This window comes from Ovis aries, chromosome 3, assembly GCF_016772045.2.
Source record: "Ovis aries strain OAR_USU_Benz2616 breed Rambouillet chromosome 3, ARS-UI_Ramb_v3.0, whole genome shotgun sequence".
NCBI lineage: Eukaryota > Metazoa > Chordata > Mammalia > Artiodactyla > Bovidae > Ovis > Ovis aries.
In genome coordinates, this window is record NC_056056.1 from 99,276,937 (window position 1) to 99,295,676 (window position 18,740).

General features: G+C 44.9%; 1 protein-coding gene across 3 annotated transcripts in view; it reads right to left on the minus strand.

The window, feature by feature from the left end:
• Positions 1–18,740, minus strand: part of IL18RAP (interleukin 18 receptor accessory protein) — a 30,626-nt gene that overhangs the window by 4,794 nt on the left and 7,092 nt on the right. For all 3 annotated transcript variants that reach the window (XM_027967039.2, XM_042246360.1, XM_042246359.1), the window contains 6 exons: positions 18,346–18,667; positions 17,735–17,918; positions 10,226–10,376; positions 4,896–4,961; positions 2,194–2,317; positions 35–186 (listed from right to left, as the gene is read on the minus strand). In XM_027967039.2, coding sequence (XP_027822840.2) covers positions 35–186; positions 2,194–2,317; positions 4,896–4,961; positions 10,226–10,376; positions 17,735–17,918; positions 18,346–18,667 — 999 coding nt within the window. The remainder of the gene's footprint in view (positions 1–34; positions 187–2,193; positions 2,318–4,895; positions 4,962–10,225; positions 10,377–17,734; positions 17,919–18,345; positions 18,668–18,740) is intronic.

The window sequence follows — 18,740 nt, forward strand, 5'->3', positions numbered from 1 at the left end:
GTTGGTTGCATCCTGCACCCCCCTTCAGGCTCACCTCCTGTCTTCTTTTTTAGCTGGATGGACTGAGTAGTGTTCCCAATGGAGTTCTGGGCAAAGCAAATGAACTTCTTGTGAAGATCACTCTCAGTAACTTTTTCCAAGAGGACAACACGTTCTATGACTTCGTCCTTTAAGGTGGATTTAACACTAGGAAAAGAGGGAAAATACCACACTGCTTGGGTAACACAGATTGACATGCATTAAACAGTTTTTGGAACTTGTATAAGCAGACAAACCGCTTGGCTTTCAGAAGAGCTGTCAGATAGTACACGGAGATGCTGGAAGGATGGAGGATACTCAGAGATGACCCACTTTTTAAAAGTGATGGAGTTGGCTAAGCATCATACTAGAATATAATTGGTTGTTGGAGAAGACTTTAGGGCCCCTTGGACTGCAAGGAGATCAAATCAGTCCATCCTAAAGGAAATCAGTCCTGAATTTTCTTTGGAAGGACGGATGCTGAAGCTGAAGCTCCACCACTTTGGCCACCTGATGCGAAGAAGTGACTGATTGGAAAAGACCCTGATGCTGGGAAAGATTGAAGGCAGGAGGAAAAGGGGACAACAGAAGATGAGATGGTTGGATGGCATCACCAACTTGATGAGTTGAGTTTGAGCAAGCTCCGGGAGTTGGTGATGGACAGGGAAGCCTGGCATGCTGCAGTCCATGGGATCGCAAAGAGTCAGACACTACTGAGCAACTGAACTGAACTGAACTGATAATTGCTTGTGGGCCTCATCTGATCTTTCTTTCATGACAAATTCCCCTTGAGAAGACATACGACAATTTACAAATGTCTAACTTCTACTGAAAGACTTCCTGGTGGCTCAGCAGTATAGAATCTGCCTGCAGACGCAGGAGCCGCAAGTTCCGTCAGGGGTTAGGATGATCCCGTGGAGAAGGAAATGGCAACCCACCCCAATATTCTTGTCTGGGGAATCCCATGGACAGAGAGGAGCCTGATGGGCTACTGTCCGTGGGGTCACAAAGAGTCCAACACGACTGAGCAACTAAACAATAACAACAACAGCGTTGTAAATAAAGCTGCTGTGGACATGCCTAAAAAAAATAAGAAAAAACTAGCTATCCCACCTCTGGCTCTCATTTCCCAGGTCGGATTGTGTTAGCTATTCCTCATGTCTCATAATTGCGGTCAGACTGCTTATTCCTGTGCCTTCTCCTCTGGATACACTCAGACCATTAAGGACTACAGAGTTCAGACCCTGACTCACCCCACTGCGAACGGAGGACCGCACAGGGGGATGGGAGTGTCTGGCATGAGTGCAGAGTCTTCTCCAGTCTGTTAGACACACCGAGTCTATTCAAGTAGCCTGGGTCAGTGTGCCTGCTCGTTAGTGTGGTGGGCAAAGCAGCCACAGCAAGCTGTTCTACAAACAGAACTTTGAAACAGCTGATAAAATTTAAAAAAAAAAATTTTTTTAAGTAATTTTTAAAAGGGGACTTCAGGGACTTCCCTGGTAGTCCAGTGGTTAAGACTGCATTTCTAATGCAAGGAATGCAGGTTTGATCCCTGGTCAGGGAACTAAGATCCCACATGCTGCACAGTGCAGCTAAAAAAAAAAAAAAAAATCACAAGGCCAAAAAAAAAAAAAGGATATAGGGGAGAACTTCTGATAGTCTAGTGGTTAAGATTCCGGGCTTTCACTGCCAGGGTCCTGGGTTCAATCCCTGGTTGGGAGGGGGGCAGATCCCACAAGTCACAAGGCCAAAAATAAAAATAAATTTAAAAAGTAATAAAACAACTGAAATATTTAGTTCTATGACCCTCTTGACTGTACCCTGCCAGGATCCTCTGCGCATGGGATTTCCCAGGCAACCGTACTGAAGGAGAGTGCCATTTCCTACTCCCTCCCAACTCAGGGAGGGAACCCACATCTCTTGTCTTGGCGGGCAGATTCTTTACTTCTGAGCCACCAGGGAAGCCCATAGAAAACTGCCTTTGGCCCCCAGGTTTAAAATTAACTCACACTTTGCACGTCTTTGCTTTTGCTTGCTCCACTAGCTGGCGCTAGTGGCCACACCATCATCTGTGGGGGTGTGTGTGCAGCTCTGGGTGTACATTTGAGGGGTTTTCTAAAGGTGAAAGCCTTTCATGTGAATTGCAAAGAATAAGTTGGCTCATTTCCTTCTTACCTTCGTCCCTTGGGTGTTTCGATTTCCCACTCCTGGTCAGAATCTCTGATGTACCATTTTATCACAGGATTAAAGTTAATTTCGAAGCCAAATCGTGCCGTGCAGTTAAGAGTTAAAGGCTTTCCTGAAAAGGAAGAGGCCACAGAAATCAGGAAGGCCGCTGGTGAGAATGATGTGCCCTGAAGGAGGAAGACACCACCTGGAACTGTCCCCCGAGGCGGTCAGGTGCACAGGTAGGGCAGGCGCGCCGGACATAGCCAACCGTCTACCCATCTCTCATTGAGAAACGTGTAAAACCAGCAATGTTTGTCTCTACTGGGCAACACTTAGATCTCAAACCTGTGGCTATATTTACCCGAATGAAGACTGGCATGGCCATACACTAAGAGTTCTGATGTGGTTTCAGGATAAACACCAGGAAAATGAGCAGCTTCAGTGACTAGCCCTGTCTTGCAATGCTGCTGCTAAAGTAGTTACAAGGCTGTTGCTGAAGAATATTTTATAGGCAGTATTTGCATTTCTTGTTGTTCAGGCACTCAGTCGTGTCCGACTCTTTGCGACCCCATGGACTGCAGCCTACCAGTCTTCCCTGTTCTTCACCATCTCCCAGAGTTTGCTCAAACTCATGTCCATTGAGTTGGTGACGCCATCCAGCCCTCTCATCCTCTGTCACCTTCTCCTCCTGCCCTCAATCTTTTCCAGCATCAGGGTCTTTTCCAATGAGTCGGCTCTTCATAGTAGGTGGCCAAAAGCATTTGCATGTTAAAGGAAAATCCTGAGGTTTTGGTGATTATCTGGATATTCAGCTCTATTTTGATTTGTGCTCTGTGGATGGGTGTGCGTGTAACTACACTGCCCTCTTTCTACCCATTTTCTGGGGAAGGGTTATCCAGAAATTCAGTATTTTAACCATATAAAGTTTAGGGACGTCATTTGAAAACTCACCTTTCCACGTTGATAATGCTTTTCCGACAGTAATAACATCAACATTCACTGGTACCATACGTTACTAGGGCTCCCACATGGCACTAGTGGTAAGCAACCCGCCTGCCAGTGCAGGAGACGTGAGACACTCAGGTCCAAGCCCTGGGTCGGGCAGATGCCCTGGAGGAGGGCATGGCAACCCACTCCAGTCTTCTTGCCTGGAGGACCCCATGGACAGAGGAGCCTGGTGCGCTACCATCCACAGGGTCGCAAAGAGCCGGACACAACTGAGGCTACTCAGCACAGCACATAGGTAACGTGGCTATTTTTATATTAGTTAATGCTTTCCCTCCTTCTTTCCTCCTTCCTTTCATTCTTGTGATGTTGCCTGTACTATTGGGTTGGCCAAAAACTTCATCTGGGTTTTTCCATAAGGTCTTACAGGGAAAACCCAATGACTCTTTTAGCCAGCCCAGTAGCTCTAGTTCACTATCAGGTATACCGCTACCGCCACCTAGTGGTAATTTACCGTATCTATCTTGACATTTTTTTCTATAATGAGATATATTATCTTCTTGTTTAGTCACTAAGTCTTGTCTGTAGCCCACCAAGCTCCTCTGTGGGATTTCCCAGGCAAGAATACTGGAGTGAGTTGCCATTTCCCCCTCCAGGGGTAAAAAAGATCCAGAAAGATCTCTTTTTGACTTAGGGATCAAACCAGTGTCTCCTGCTTTGGTTCCTGGGTTCTTTATCCCTGAGCCGTCAGGGCAGCTGTAATTAGCATCTAAAGGAAATTGCTATGCGGTGGTCTTTTACAATAATATTACTTTTTCCTTTCTTTCTGCAAGGATAAATACTTTATTAGCACTTAAAATGGCATTTATTTTACTGGCTCAATCAGCACTTGGTTTTGAAGACAGCAGTTCTTACGTGGCTATGTGGGAAGATGCAGGTATTGTTGAAGCTGACGAAATCAAAGGGGACCACTAGACGTCGCTTCCCCTCCAGCCCAAAGAAGACACTACTTCGGAATACAACTTATTTAAACAGGGATTGTAGTATTCCCCTGTGATTATTTTAAAGGCCAAACCAAACACACTATGTTCATACATATTTAGTGCAGCCTACGTTGGTAAATTAGGAGAAGGCAATGGCACCCCACTCCAGTACTCTTGCCTGGAAAATCCCATGGATGGAGGAGCCTGGTGGGCTGCAGTCCATGGGGTCGCTAAGAGTCAAACACGACTGAGGGACCTCTCTTTCACTTTTCACCTTCATGCATTGGAGAAGGAAATGGCAACCCACTCCAGTGTTCTTGCCTAGAGAATCCCAGGGAACGGGCAGCCTGGTGAGCTGCTGTCTATGTGGTCGCACAGAGTCAGACACGACTGAAGCAACTTAGCAGCAGCAGCAGCAGCAGCACGTTGGTAAATTGGTTAAATTTATAATCAATGGACCTAACCAATCTATGTTCCAATTTATGTGGAGTAAGGAAGAATCTTTTTTAAAAATCTATTAACCATGGTTGACTTTCAAGTCACCCTTATTTCTCAATGCAATTTTGTGAGGTCACTTTGGCTTGTCCAATTACAGTTTTACAAACCATGGCTTCAAGAGATTTAGCCACTGTATAAGGTCACAGAACTCATCAGTGGCTTAGTCTAGATTCACCCCCAGTTCTGTTTGACTTGAGATCCTGATGCTCTTCCTTAAATCACACTTAGACCTGCTCCCAGAAGTACAAGGACATTCAAGGGTGATGACCCCACCCATCTTACCAAGTTCTACTTCCAAGGTGTCCTTGATGGGATCCAGAATATCTGGCTTGAGATTAGTGTTTTTCACTAAAAGATAAAAATAGAAATCATTATTTGCATTGGAAATCCGAAGGCCTGGTCTGCACGGTCACATTTTGATCTAATTTGGGGGAACTTTTCCAGATTTTACCCATAATCCATAAGACTAGAAATTCAAGTTTGCATGTGAAAATCATGCTTCCAGAAATGACTGTGACATCAGATTGCAGGTTTTAGCAAAACATGAGTCCTTGATAAGTCCATATCTGCCCGGGTACATTTTCTTCTAGGCCAGCCTGCTTGCCGCCCACAGACTTGAACCCTCATCCTTTCCCTCCAAGGCTGGTTTGTGGTCCATCTGGAGAAATGCAACAGGAAGGAGAACCCACCTGAGGAAATGTACGGGTCAGCCAGATTGGAGACCACCTCTTCCTCCATCCTCAAATTTACGATTTATTTCAAAATAAAGGTGAGTTCAGCCCTTCATGAATCATTTATCCCTCAACTTCCTGTCACAAACTTTCAAATGTTCCTCCACTGTCAAACTCCCTCCTGAAGATGCCTCATCTCCTAAGATAGGAAAATTCACCTCTTCTACTCCAGGCACTTCCTACTCCTCTCCTACTTCTCAGGGACCTCCTTCCTTCAATTACACCACCTTCTTGTATCTTTGACTTTCTCTCTCTCGCTCTGTTCCCATCAGCATTTATCCTTGCTGTCTTTCCATCTTTTTTTTTTTTTTTTCTTGCCACTCCCTGCGGTGGCTTGTAGGAATCTTAGTTCCCTGACCAGGGATTGAACCTGCAACCTCGGCAGGCAGTGAGAGCTCAGAGCCCTAACCATTGGACCTCCAGGGAATTCCCCAGTCTCTCTATCTTAAAACAGAGGAAAAAACGCCCTTCAACTCACATCCCCACCCCTTCTCCTTCCTTCCCACTGAGTTCTGCAAGGAGCACTGTGTGATCATTTCCTCCCTCCCCTCCCCTCCCACACGTCTGATTTCTGCTCCTGTCTCTCCACTGAAACCCCTTTGGCCAAAGTTGCCAGTGACCTCTGTGACCTCCTTGCACAAAAGTCTGCTGAGTTTTTAACCTGCTTTCCCTCTTAGTAGCTAGATCAGGGTGATCCCCTAGAGAAGCAAATGGCAACCCACTCTAGTGTTCTTGCCTGGGAAATCCCATGGACAGAGGAGCCTGGTGGGACCCTCTGTGGGGTCACAAGAGTCAGACAGGACTGAGCGACTAAACAGCAGCAAGCAGCCGTGGCTGCTGCGGGCATGCTCTCCTCTCCCCCTTGGGTTGCACATTTCCTGGCCCCGATGCTGGCCTGTCCTCCCAGTCTCTGCTCTGCTCCTGCTCTGGGCTCCTCCTCCTGCTCTGCCTCTGGTGAATATCACTTCTCAATTCTGTCCGGGTGGTCTTCATTCCACCTGCTCTCCACGTGGGGCAGCTCCAGGTACCTTCCCCGTGAGAGGTCTCTGCCCTTGAAAGGTTCTCTCTCCTGCGTCATCGGTTTCACTTCCTTTACGCTCCCTCCCTGCCCTTCCACTGATACCCACTTGCTGATGCAAGTAATGACCCTTCTCTTCCCAGAGCCAGAGATCTATTCCTGGGTCTCACCACATGAGGCCAAGCCTCCCTCCTTCCTTCTTGCAACACGTTATCTCCGAGTTCTGGGGCAGTTTTCCTCTGTCCTCACACCCCTGCTTCAGCTCCTGTGAGGATGCTCCTCGTCCCCCACACCCCCCAGTGCTGGATGCTCTGGATCTCTCCTCTCTGTCCTCACTCCCAGCCTGACCCCGTCTTCCTCGACTGTATGCCAACCATTCTCACATTCATAGCCCCAGCTCTTACATCCCAGTCTGGTTTATCCAAACACCCACTTGTCACGGGACTTGGTGGCTGAAAGTCCTTTCAAGGCTAACACTGAATTTCTTCCTCATACTCATTTCTTGTTCGTCTGTCTCATGACACGGTGCCATGGTTTACCAGCTCAGCGTGCCAGAAAAGTAAACCGTCTTTGACTTCCCTCTTTCATCTTGCACTTAAACTCCATCCGCATGTTTTTTACATACATATAAAGCCATTTCTAATCACCTTTGCTAGGTCTGCTCAAACAGTGACCAGAGAGGACTTCCCTGGTGGTGCAGTGGTCAAGAATCCACCTTCCGACGCAGGGGACAAGGTTCCAGCCCGAGCTGGGGAACTAAGACCCCACATGCCATGGGACACCCGAGCCCAAGCCGCATCTAGAGAAGGCCACGCTCCGAAACTAGAGGGCCCAGCACAGCCCCTCCCGCAAAAGCGGCAAGAGGCATCTTTCAGGAGCATAATCGAGCTTCTTGCCTGCTCCCTCTACCAGCCCCGCATCCCACATCCTCCCCTTCCACTTCTGCTCCATCCCATCCCAGCTCACCCCACTCCTCCCCATTCTATCTCATCTTCTCTCAGTGTATTACAGGAAAGTCCACCTCCTTGCCCAGCATAAAACCTGGCTCTCATCCTGGACTCCTCTTTTTCCCTCTTCCTCACTCCTGATTCCCAAACCCCTTTAGGTGTAGCTCCCTAAATATTTCTGGAGTTCATTCACTTCTCTCTATCCCTCTGTCCCTCCTAGTTCAGGCCACCATCAGCAGCTGCCTGTTGGCCTCATAAAATCCTCCTAATTCTTCTTCCTGCCTCCACTGTTGCTCCCAAAAACCCATTTTCTGCACAATAAGCAGAGAGATCTATGTCCAAACCAAATCTATTCGTGACACACTCCTCCATAGAACCCTCAATGGCTCCCGGTTGTTCATTGAACAAAGTCCAGACTTAGGAAAACAGTGTGGAGTCAGTTCTGCTTCCAGATACCCTCAACTCACTTTCTTCTTCTCCCTGAATGCACCATGCTCTCTCTCATCTCCTGCACAGCTGTGCTGCTCACTCTGGCTGGAACAGCATCTTGTCCATCTTCAGTGGACTGATTTGTCTTTGCCCCTCACTTCTCAGCTGGCCTCGGGTACCCAGGTGTGGGTCTGATGGGCCTCCTACGTGCTTCACGGCTTCCCCTTCTCGCTATTCATCCTACTGAACTGTGGCCTGAATCCTTCTGGTTTGTCCCACAAGATAGAAAGTTCTGGGAGGTCAGAGAAATGTCCAGATGCTCACTCCTACATCTTTCACGTCAAGCCCAGTGCCTGAAATGTATTAGATGTTCTACAAATACTCGTGTGAGAATGAACACGTGAGAGGATGAAGGAGTAAGTGAGGAAGACAGAAATGATGACGGAGAAGGCGTGCAAAGATGCAGGGGATGTTTCAAGGTGTCCTCTGGGAGAGAGGCGAGCAAATCATGCCACTGAAAGTTTGACGGGGTGAGTCATCGTGCCTGAGCGGAGGAGCAGCTAGTGCTCCCTCCGTGCGGGCTATTTGCCTTCTAACCCCCCACCCAAGGAACAGTCTCATGTGAATGTAAGTCGCTGACGTCCAAAGTGGTGGTGAGTGCGAGGGCCAGGAAGTAGACAGGTCTCAGGGTGCCCCATGTGGTTTGTATCTTGTAATGAAAGAAAAGGAAGTAAAAGTAATTAATAGATTTACTAAGAGCTCAGTCAACCATTCTGTATGGTTATGATTTGAGATCAGCCATACTTAAATTATATCATATAGTTTATCCATGCTGATGTTGGTAAATCTAATGAGAATGACCCAAGGGAAAGCCTGGGGTAAAAATAGACAAGTCAACAGAAGAATAAGCTCAATGGGCCAAGAAACGAATGACAGGATATTCAACTTTGATAGTCGCCAGAGAAATGTAGATTGGAATGGAAAAAAAGAGTCCGGTTGAGACAAACCAGAAAGTCTGAAACCTCTTCTAACTTTATTGAGGCTTCCAATGGCTAAGTCTAAGGTCTCTCTTGCTAAGTGTCACGTTGCACCTGAAACTACGTGGGGTATTTTCAAACATCTTTTGATATTGATTTCTAACATGATTCCACAGTGATAAGAGAGCACACTCTGTATGATCTCAATACCTTTAGACCATGAAGTTTTTGCGCCTTGTTTCATGTCCTTGGCTATGTCTCAGTGCCTCCTGGCTTACGGTCTGTGGAAACGTGCATAGAATGTATATTCTGCTGTTGTCTGAAAATTGTATAAATCTTCATTATGTTGAGCTGGTTCACGTGCTTTTCAGGCCTACTATATCCTTCTGCTTCTCTGTATATTCATTCTATTAATTTTTGAGAGTTTGATATTCAAACTCCAACTAAAAATCTCAATCTATCTACTTAAAAAAGTAATTGTAATATATAGTAGAACTATATGTAACTTTGTTCTGTATTTTCTAAGTTTCTTTTAAATGTACTATCATACTTTCATAATTCAAAAAATAAAATAGAGAGAAAGCCTGAAATCACCAAATATTAATATTTTGGACAAATAGGAATCTGTACATTGCTCATGGGGCTGTAATTTAGCAAAATAATGCCTAAGAACAATCCCATGTGTTTGTAACACAAATCTCATTCTATAACTTAAAACAATATCCTACTTTATTAATGGAAATATACATATGTAGCAAAAGCATAAACACATAAATGGAAAGAGTGGGCTACATCTGCAAAGAGAGGAAGTGGGAAGGGCTGGGGACCTAGACCTCAAGCTCTATCTATAGTGTTTTGTTTCAGGAAAGAAACAGTGGGATGGAAAAGCCTCTATTGAAGCTGGTGACAGGCACAGGAGTGTCCCTTACCTCTGGATGTGAAACATTTAGTATTGTTTTAAAATGTATTATCTCTCATGTGGGAAATATTTAAGCTTTTTTACTTCTGTGCGTGAATCTTTCACTTTTTAATTAGGATTTTTTTTTGACGTGGATCATTTTAAAAGTCTTTATTGGACTTGTCACAGTATTGCCTCTGTTTTATGTTTTGGTTTTGGGGCCAGCAGGCATGTGGGATCTTGACTCTCTGACCAGGGATTGAACTCACACCCCTGCATTGGAAGGCAAAATCTTAACCAATGACCCGCCGGGAAAGTCCTATATATATATATACATATACATAGCGTCACAAAACAAAGAATCAGTGCGTAGAAAACCCAAATTGTGACAACTGAATATGATCCACAACGCGGCCTTCCTCAGAGGATGGAAGCTGGGCTAATGGAAAGTTGATGTTTACCAATATTCCAGGCTTTTCATGACTGTAGTCTATGACTATCTTCTTCCCCCTACCCCCCAAAAGGAAAAACATCACTAAGCCAAAGAAGATAACTTTAATTGGGTAACTGGACTTGAAATATCAAATACTGAAACCGAAAAATCTCACTTACCAATGGTTTTCACTTGAACAACAGCTCTTACTGTCCATGAACTTGAATTATCTGTCTGAGTGTAATCACACACGTACGTGCCCTGATGATAGTCATAAACTTCATCCACTTCAATTGGGTTGCTCCTCTTTTCAGAAAGAAGTTTTCCGTTCTAATCCAAGAGAGAAGAAAATTAAATAACTTAACCAGAGAATTACTATTCATATTAAGCTCAGCTATAGCCAAACTTCACAAATTTGAACCAGAGAAGGTCAGTCAGATATAAGGATATTGCAGAAATTCATACCCTCAAATTGTGAAAAAATTCTGTATTTGTATCTTTAGGGGCACTGTAATATTTACTGAATGATGGGTGATCAGTATATCATTAGTCTTGTAATCATTAATTCTCTAACCTTCACATTGCACCTGGCCTTCCAACTTCCCACTAACAGTGTACCAACAAGTACTCCAATGGTGTATTTCTCACCACTGCAGTCAAAAGAAAAGAGATTAAAAAAACAAAAGTAACAAAATAATGATAACCTACTACCCATGTAGAGACTTTCCTGGTAGCTGAGTGGTAAAGAATCAGCCTACTAATGCAGTAGATGTGGGTTCGATCTCTGGGTCAGGAAGATCCCCTGGGGAAGGCAATGGCAACCCACTCCAGTGTTCGTGCCTGGACAATCCATGGACAGAGGAGCCTGGCGGGCTACAGTCCATGGGCTCATAACAGAGTTGGACATGACTCAGCCACTAAACAACAGTGCATGTAGGCTGCAAAGTTTTTTCTCTGTGTATTTCGTATGATTATTCTAAGGGTTCTCTGGGTTTGCACAGACTCTATGCTTCCATTTTACAGATGAAAAACTGAGGTTCTGAAGTCTGTGTTTTACTCCATATTGTACAGCTCACGAGAGACCTGAGAATCCGTCTACATTTTTCTGACTCTGAGTTTCATGTTCTGATTAAGGAATTTCCCTTCCACTTTGCCTGCTGACTCTCAGAAGCAGGAATTCCCCTCCTCAAGTCTCTGGTGTGTTTCCTGTGGCCCCAGAAAGAATTTCCAGTAGGTTGGCCAGGGGCTGAGAAGAAGATCAGAGCTGGTCAGAGCTGGGCAGCTGCAGGTAGGAAGTCAAACAAGACCAAGAAGGGGGACAGATGAGGTTAGACAGTGTTTAGTGGATCTCAAGGATCAAGAAGCTTTTAAACGGAAGCTTCAGAGCATGGGGTAAAACTCAGAGATGAAACTTCTAGAGAAGACGGTATATACCTGCAGAACAGAAATTGGTGAAGGTGGGTTTTAAATTATATGAGAAAGTAGCACACAGAGAAGAGGACACAGAGGTGGAACCAGCCTGTAGCTGGGCCATGGGGAAGATGAGTAATTACAAAGTGAGCCTGATTTATTTTAATGAAAAGTAAGTATGGCTGAGTATGTATCATTAAGATTTTATGAGATGGAGGCTTCCTTGGCGGCTAAACCTGCACAGCACCGAAGACCCAGCATAGCCGAAAATAAATAAAAATTTAAAAACTAGAGTTTATGAGACAGAACTCAAGCGAAACATCAAAGAAAAGAGATAAACCATTTGTCTCAAGAGGGATGGGTAGCCCTTCTAATAAGACAATCGTAAATGATCCAAGTAGGAAAGAGGTGCTGCTGGGGCCTCATGAGAAATTCTTTGTTTTGCTCAGACAAGAAACGGTCGTGAACAAAGCAGGGAAGGAGGAGAGTGGATCAGCGTGAGTGTACAAAGAACACCAGTGAGTCCTACAGAGAACTGACACCTCTGACACCCTGTGGATTGTAGTGTTGCACAGAGGGCAGGGAGTTGCCCAGGGTTCAGAAGTTTCACAGTGAGAACCATTGAATGGGCCAATGTATGGACCTTGGAAATAATTTCCAAAACCCACTCCCTCCCTGGCATCACATCAGCCTTTGGTCTGGTGAGCCTCACCTGCTCCCCAGCTCCCCATGACCCTGGGCTCACAGGATGCCACTGGGCACCAGGGACAAGAAGAATGAGGCCAGGGGAAATGAAAAGAAGTGGCGGTCTATGTGTGAAAATTCCATGGAGCTCAGGGTCAGAGAGGACGCAGCAGCCACGTCAGTGCAGTAGGGTGTCAGTGAGGCCGTCTTAAACCACCAGTGGAAAAGTCATTTGGGCACAGTCTTACTGGCAGGAGGTCACGGCCGTGTCGTGGGCCCCCAAGGCTCAGTGCCCCAAGCCCTTCCAGAGGAGCCTCTCCCACTGCTCTAACTCTGCCTTGGGTCAAAGATTCACTAAAGATTGAACAAAAAACATGCTCCCCTTAATATTAGAAAGGGTGAATCTCTCAGTCGTGTTGACCTTTTGTGACCCCATGGACTGTGGCCTCTGTCCATGGGATTCTCCGGGCAAGAATACTGGAGTGGGTTACCATTCCCTTCTCTAGGGAATCTTCCCAACCTAGGGATTGAACCCAGGTATCCCATATTGAGGCAGATTCTTTACCGTCTGCACCATCAGGGAAGCTCTCCCAGTGATACTGACTTGGTAAAAAACTTCATTTGGGTTTTTCCACGACATCTCAAAGAAAGACCCAAAGGAACTTTTGGACCAGCGCAACATAACATCATCTCTAGACGAATTCTGTTTATTCCAGTTATTTGTCCTTATATTTTTATTTAGGGCTTTCCCGGTGGCTCAGATGGTAAAAAATCTGCCTGCAATGTGGGAGACCTGGGTTCGATCCCTGGGTTAGGAAGATTCCCTGGAGAAAGGTATGACAACCCATTCCAGTATTCTTGCTTGGAGAATCCCATAGACAGAGGAGCCTGGTGAGCTACAGTCCAGTCCATTTGAGTTCATCGATTAATTTATCATTAATTTTAAATATATGATTAATTTATTAATAATTTATTTATTATTAAATTATTAAGCTACATCTCTGATGTCTCTTGCCCTGGCAGGCCGTTTCTCTACCACTGGGAAGCCCCATTTGTCCAATGTCATCACTTTTAGTGATATGTCGCTTCCAGGAGGTCTGTGACTTTCCATGATACTGTGTGATGACCTGTCCAAATCTCTATCAGAATGGATACATGTATATATTTGCTGTCCACCTGAAACCATCACAACATTGTTAATCGGGTATACTTCAATACAAAATAAAAACTTTCAAAAAAGATACAATGTTAACAACAGTCAGTCATTGTTTGCCTGCTTTTAAGACAGATGCGTCATCACCACTGAACACATCCTGACCTTTGCAGCCAAGCCAGAGAAGAAATAAAACTTCCTTTTGTGCATGCCTCACGGTGTTAGGGTTTCGTTTGTACGAGTGGTTTATACAGAAAGCTGTCAACTACCCTGTGGATTGTGCTTACCAGAAAGGAACAATAGCTTTCATTTTAGGAACACGAACATTGAAACTTCAAATGCATTTTCAACTTAGATAACTGGGGACAAGCTTACTTTCCGGGACTGGGAACAGCCACCTTGACATAGTAAGATGTTGATCACCCCAGAAGACAGATTCATTTGAACCATGGGAAGCTTTCTTCTTACGAGAGAACTGAAAATAATGAACAGAACCACTGACTTTTCTTACTACAATTTAGAGGCTATGAAATTAATGTGTTTTTTAAAAAATTCAAGGATGTTCACTTATAATGCTGTGTTAGTTTCTGGTGTATAGCAGACAGTTACACACATACACACACACACTATACAGGTATGGATGTGAGAGTTGGACTATAAAGAAAGCTGAGTGCTGAAGAATTGATGTTTTTGAACTGTGGTGTTGGAGAAGACTCTTGGGAGTCCCTTGGATAGCAAGGAGATCAAACCAGTCAATCATGAAGGAAATCAGTCCTGAATATTCATTGGAAGGACCAATGCTGAAGCTGAAACTCCAATGCTTTGGCAACCTGATGCGAAGAACTGACGCATTTGAAAAGACTGTGTTGCTGGGAAAGATTGAAGGTGGGAGGAGTAGGGGATGACAGAGGATGAGATGGGTGGGTGGCATCATCGACTCAATGGACATGAATTTGAGTAAGCTCTGGTAGTTGGTGATGGACAGGGAGGCCTGGCATGCTGTGGTTCATGGGGTCGCAAAGAGTCAGACACAACTGAGCGACTGAACTGAACTGATAAAATCTCTCACTGTTTCCATTGTTTCTGCATCTGTTTCCCATGAAGTGATGAGACCAGATGCCATGATCTTAGTTTTCTGAATGTTGAGCTCTAAGCCAACTTTTTCAGTCTCCTCCTTCACTTTCATCAAGAGGCTCTTTAGTTCTTCACTTTCTGCCATAAGGGTGGTATCATCTGTACACACATAAATATGTGTATATATATATACACATATATATATATGTATATATATATATATATATATATACATATACACATATGTATATACATATACTGGAGAAGGCAATGGCACCCCACTCCAGTATTCTTGCCTGGAAAATCCCATGGATGGAGGAGCCTGGTGGGCTGCAGTCCATGGGGTCACAAAGAGTCGGACACAACTGAGTGACTTCCCTTTCACTTTTCACTTTCATGCATTGGAGAAGGAAATGGCAACCCACTCCAGTATTCTTGCCTGAAGAATCCCAGGGATGGGGGAGCCTGGTGGGCTGCCATCTATGGGGTCGCACAGAGTCGGGCACGACTGAAGCGACTTAGCCGCAGCATATACATATACACACTCTTTTTCATATTCTTTTCCATTATGGCTTTTTACAGGATATTGACTATAGGACCCTGTGCTATACAGTAGAAACTTGTTGTTTATCAATTTTATGTATAGTTATTTGTATCTGCTAATCTCACACTCCTGATTTATCCCCCGCCTCCTTTCTCCTTTGATAGTCATGTTTGTTTTCTCTGTCTGTGAATCTGTTTCCTTTTCATCAATAAGTTAGTTTTTGTCATATTTTAGATTCCACATATATGTGATATCATAGGGTACTTGTCTCTGTCTGATTTACTTCACTTAGCGTAACAATCTCTAGGTCCATCCATGTTCCTGCAAATAGCAGTGTTTCATTGTTTTTTACGCCTGAGTAATATTGTATTGTGTGTGTGTGTGTGTACACCACATCTTCTTTTTCTGTTCACTGGATGGACACTTAGGCTACGTCCATATCTTGGCTATAGTAAATAGTGCTTCAGTGAACATTGGGGTGCACGTATCTTTCCAAATGAGCGTTTCGTCTGCATGTGCGCTCCGGAGTGCGGCTGCTAGATTGAACGGCTCCCCTGTCTTCCTTTCTGAGGAACCTCCATGCGCTGCTCATAGGGCTGCACCAATTTCACCTTCCCATCCGCAGTGTCGGAGGGTTTCCTTTCTCCACCTTCTCTTCAGCAGTTTTTATTTGTAGACGTTTTAATGAAGGCCATTCTGACCAGTGTGAAATGATACCTCATTGTAGTAAAGTGTTTCTTAAATTAGGATTTCCCTGGGGCAGTGTTTTCAGTGTCACTTTAAGATATAAAATTGAGACCTTAAGCACACACTCACCCTCCCTGTTCACTTACTTCTACAATGGCCATAACACCAGTTGTCACTGAATCTCAAGAGAATCAAGTGAGGATATAGCATCTCACCCCACAATAATTTTCCCTCCAGGGGTATCTGATGCTGAGTCTGGGAATACAGAAAGCCAACAGATAGAGGCTTCCCTGGTGGTTCAGTGGCTAAAACTCTGTGCTCCCATCACTGGTCAGGGAACTAGATCCCATAGGCTGCAACTAAGCCCTGGTACAGTCAAATAAATAAGTACATTTTTAAAGAGAAATCATAAAAACTATTTGATCAGTGGCAATTTAAAATAATGATGTTACATTAATAAACAGATATATTTGGAAGTAGAATTTAAACTTTTGCATGCTTTCTTAAAGCAAAGTATTGAACTTCAAACAAGCATTACAGGTGTTCAGTTCAGTTCAGTTGCTCAGTTGTGTCCGACTCTTTGCGACCCCATGAATCACAGCACGCCAGGCCTCCCTGTCTATCACCAACTCCCGGAGTTCACTCAGACTCACGTCCATCAAGTCCGAGATACCATCCAGCCATCTTATCCTCTGTTGTCCCCTTCTCCTCCTGTCCCCAATCCCTCCCAGCATCAGAGTCGTTTCCAATGAGTCAGCTCTCCGCATGAGGTGGCCAAAGTACTGGAGCTTCAGCTTTAGCATCATTCCCTCCAAAGAAATCCCAGGGTTGATCTCCTTCAGAATAGGCTGGTTGGATCTCCTTGCAGTCCAAGGGACTCTCAAGAGTCTTCTCCAACATCACAGTTCAAAAGCATCAATTCTTTGGTGCTCAGCCTTCTTCACAGTCCAACTCTCACATCCATACATGACCACAGGGAAAGCCATAGCCTTGACTAGACAGACCTTAGTCGGCAAAGTAATGTCTCTGCTTTTGAATATATTATCTAGGTTGGTCACAACTTTTCTTCCAAGGAGTAAGTCTTTTAATTTCATGGCTGCAGTCACCATCTGCAGTGATTTTGGAGCCCCCCAAAATAAAGTCTGCCACTGTTCCCACTGTTTCCCCATCTATTTCCCATGAAGTGATGGGACCAGAGGCAATTTAAACTCTCTTCCCAAATTCTTCCACCCAGGGCTCAACTGACATCAGAGGACTTGAGAAGAGATGCTCATGCAGCATTTGTGTGTCTGATAGAACTTAGAAAAACCATAAAGCCCAGGGGAAAGGTGAGATGTTTTTGTCACGAAGTTTACTTGCACGTCGTTCCTGACTCAGAGTCGTTTGGGAACTTGTCTTTCCCTGGCGCCTGTCCCCTTTTTGCTTAACACTGCCCTCCCCCCACCCACTACTCACCAGTGCGAGACACCTGTCGCCTGGGAGGCGTTGTGTTTGCCGTCTGGTCTGCCCAGGTGTGCCCTCTTCAGAAAGTATTCTCGTCTCCTGCTTCTTTAGAAACCCTTCAAGACACACTTGTTGGGTGTCCCTTTCACCTTAACCATACCCTTTGCTTTCCAAAGGCAGTAAAGTTGAACAAATCAGGTTTTCTGCATGAGCGAGTGGTCATAAGTTTATGTCTTAGCCTCCCAAGTCATGTACTTGAGTTTTAGAAGATTTTCTGGCACTGATCAAGAGGGTGGTTCTAATGATTGGGATATCAGATTCTGTGGCTGCTAGGGGATTGACTGCTTTAGGAAGTCAGGTGTTTTCCATAGACATGAGGCCACGCTTTGGGAAGTTCTGGAGCAGTGGTCCCCAACATTTTCGGCACCAGGGGCAGGTTGCAAGGAAGACAGTTTTTCCATGGACCAGGGTGGGGGGAGGGGGTGCTTTTGAGATGATTCAAGCACATTACATTTATTGTGCACTTTATCATTATTACATCAGCTCCCCCTCAGATCATCAGGCGTTAGATTCTGGAGGTTGGGGACCCCTGCTCCAGACCTCAGATTCAAACCCATGCTTCTATGATGTACGTAAGGAACTGTTAGCATAAAAAACAAACTCTGACATCAGATTCAGAGAAGTCATTCTTACCTGGTACCAGGTCACCTCTGGACTCTGTGCATCACTTTGGTGGCTGAGACCTGGGCAGTAAATGGAGCTCATGCTACCAAGAAGAAGGTGTTGCTCATGTGAGACAGCACTCTCACAGGACATATTTGTTTGGGGCTTAACTTCTAAGATCATCCGGACACAGCAGGCATTCTCTTGGGGGCTCCTAGGGAAGTTAATAAAGTCCCGTAAACACAGGAGATCAATCCAGTTAGTCTTAAGGGAAATCAACCCTGAATATTCATTGGGAGGACTGATGCTGAAGCTGAAGCTTCAATACTGTGACCACCTGATGGGAAGAGTGGACTCATTGAAAAAAGACTCTGATGCTGGGAAAAATTAAAGACAGGAGGAGAAGGGGGATGACAGAGGATGAGATGGTTAGATGGCATCAACAACTCAATGGACATAAATTTGAGGAAACTCTGGGAGATGGTGAAGGACAGGGAAGCCTGGCGTGCTGCAGTCCATGGGGTCACAAAGAGTCGGACATGACTTAGCAACTGAACAACAACAACGTGAACACAGCTGCTATATTCAGATAGTAAAGGACGTGGAGATGTTTGCAGAGAGAAATGCACTTGAGACATTACCTCATCCTAGGTCTACAAATATATAACCCGGCATGATTTATCCCTGTGGTCAGAAAATGAAGGGTGCTCTTCTCCTGGATGACCTGAGGAGCATTCTGAGTGATTTCTACTGCTGGGTCTCCATTCTGAGGCTGTAGGTACCACTGGACATCAGATAGGTTCTCACTGCCACGACAGGGCAGGTATTCAGAACCTTGGGTGGGTGAGAGTTGACTTCCGTGGTAGAAGTGGGATTTCTGTGGCTCTGGCAAATCACAAAACAAGACAAACTCCTCTCCACACCTTGCAGAGTATGTTCTAAGCGGCTTTTCAGTGAAACAATCTGAAAACCACAATAAGCAAAACAACCCAGAAACACATTAGAAGATGAAACTCTATAGCACTGGTGCATATAC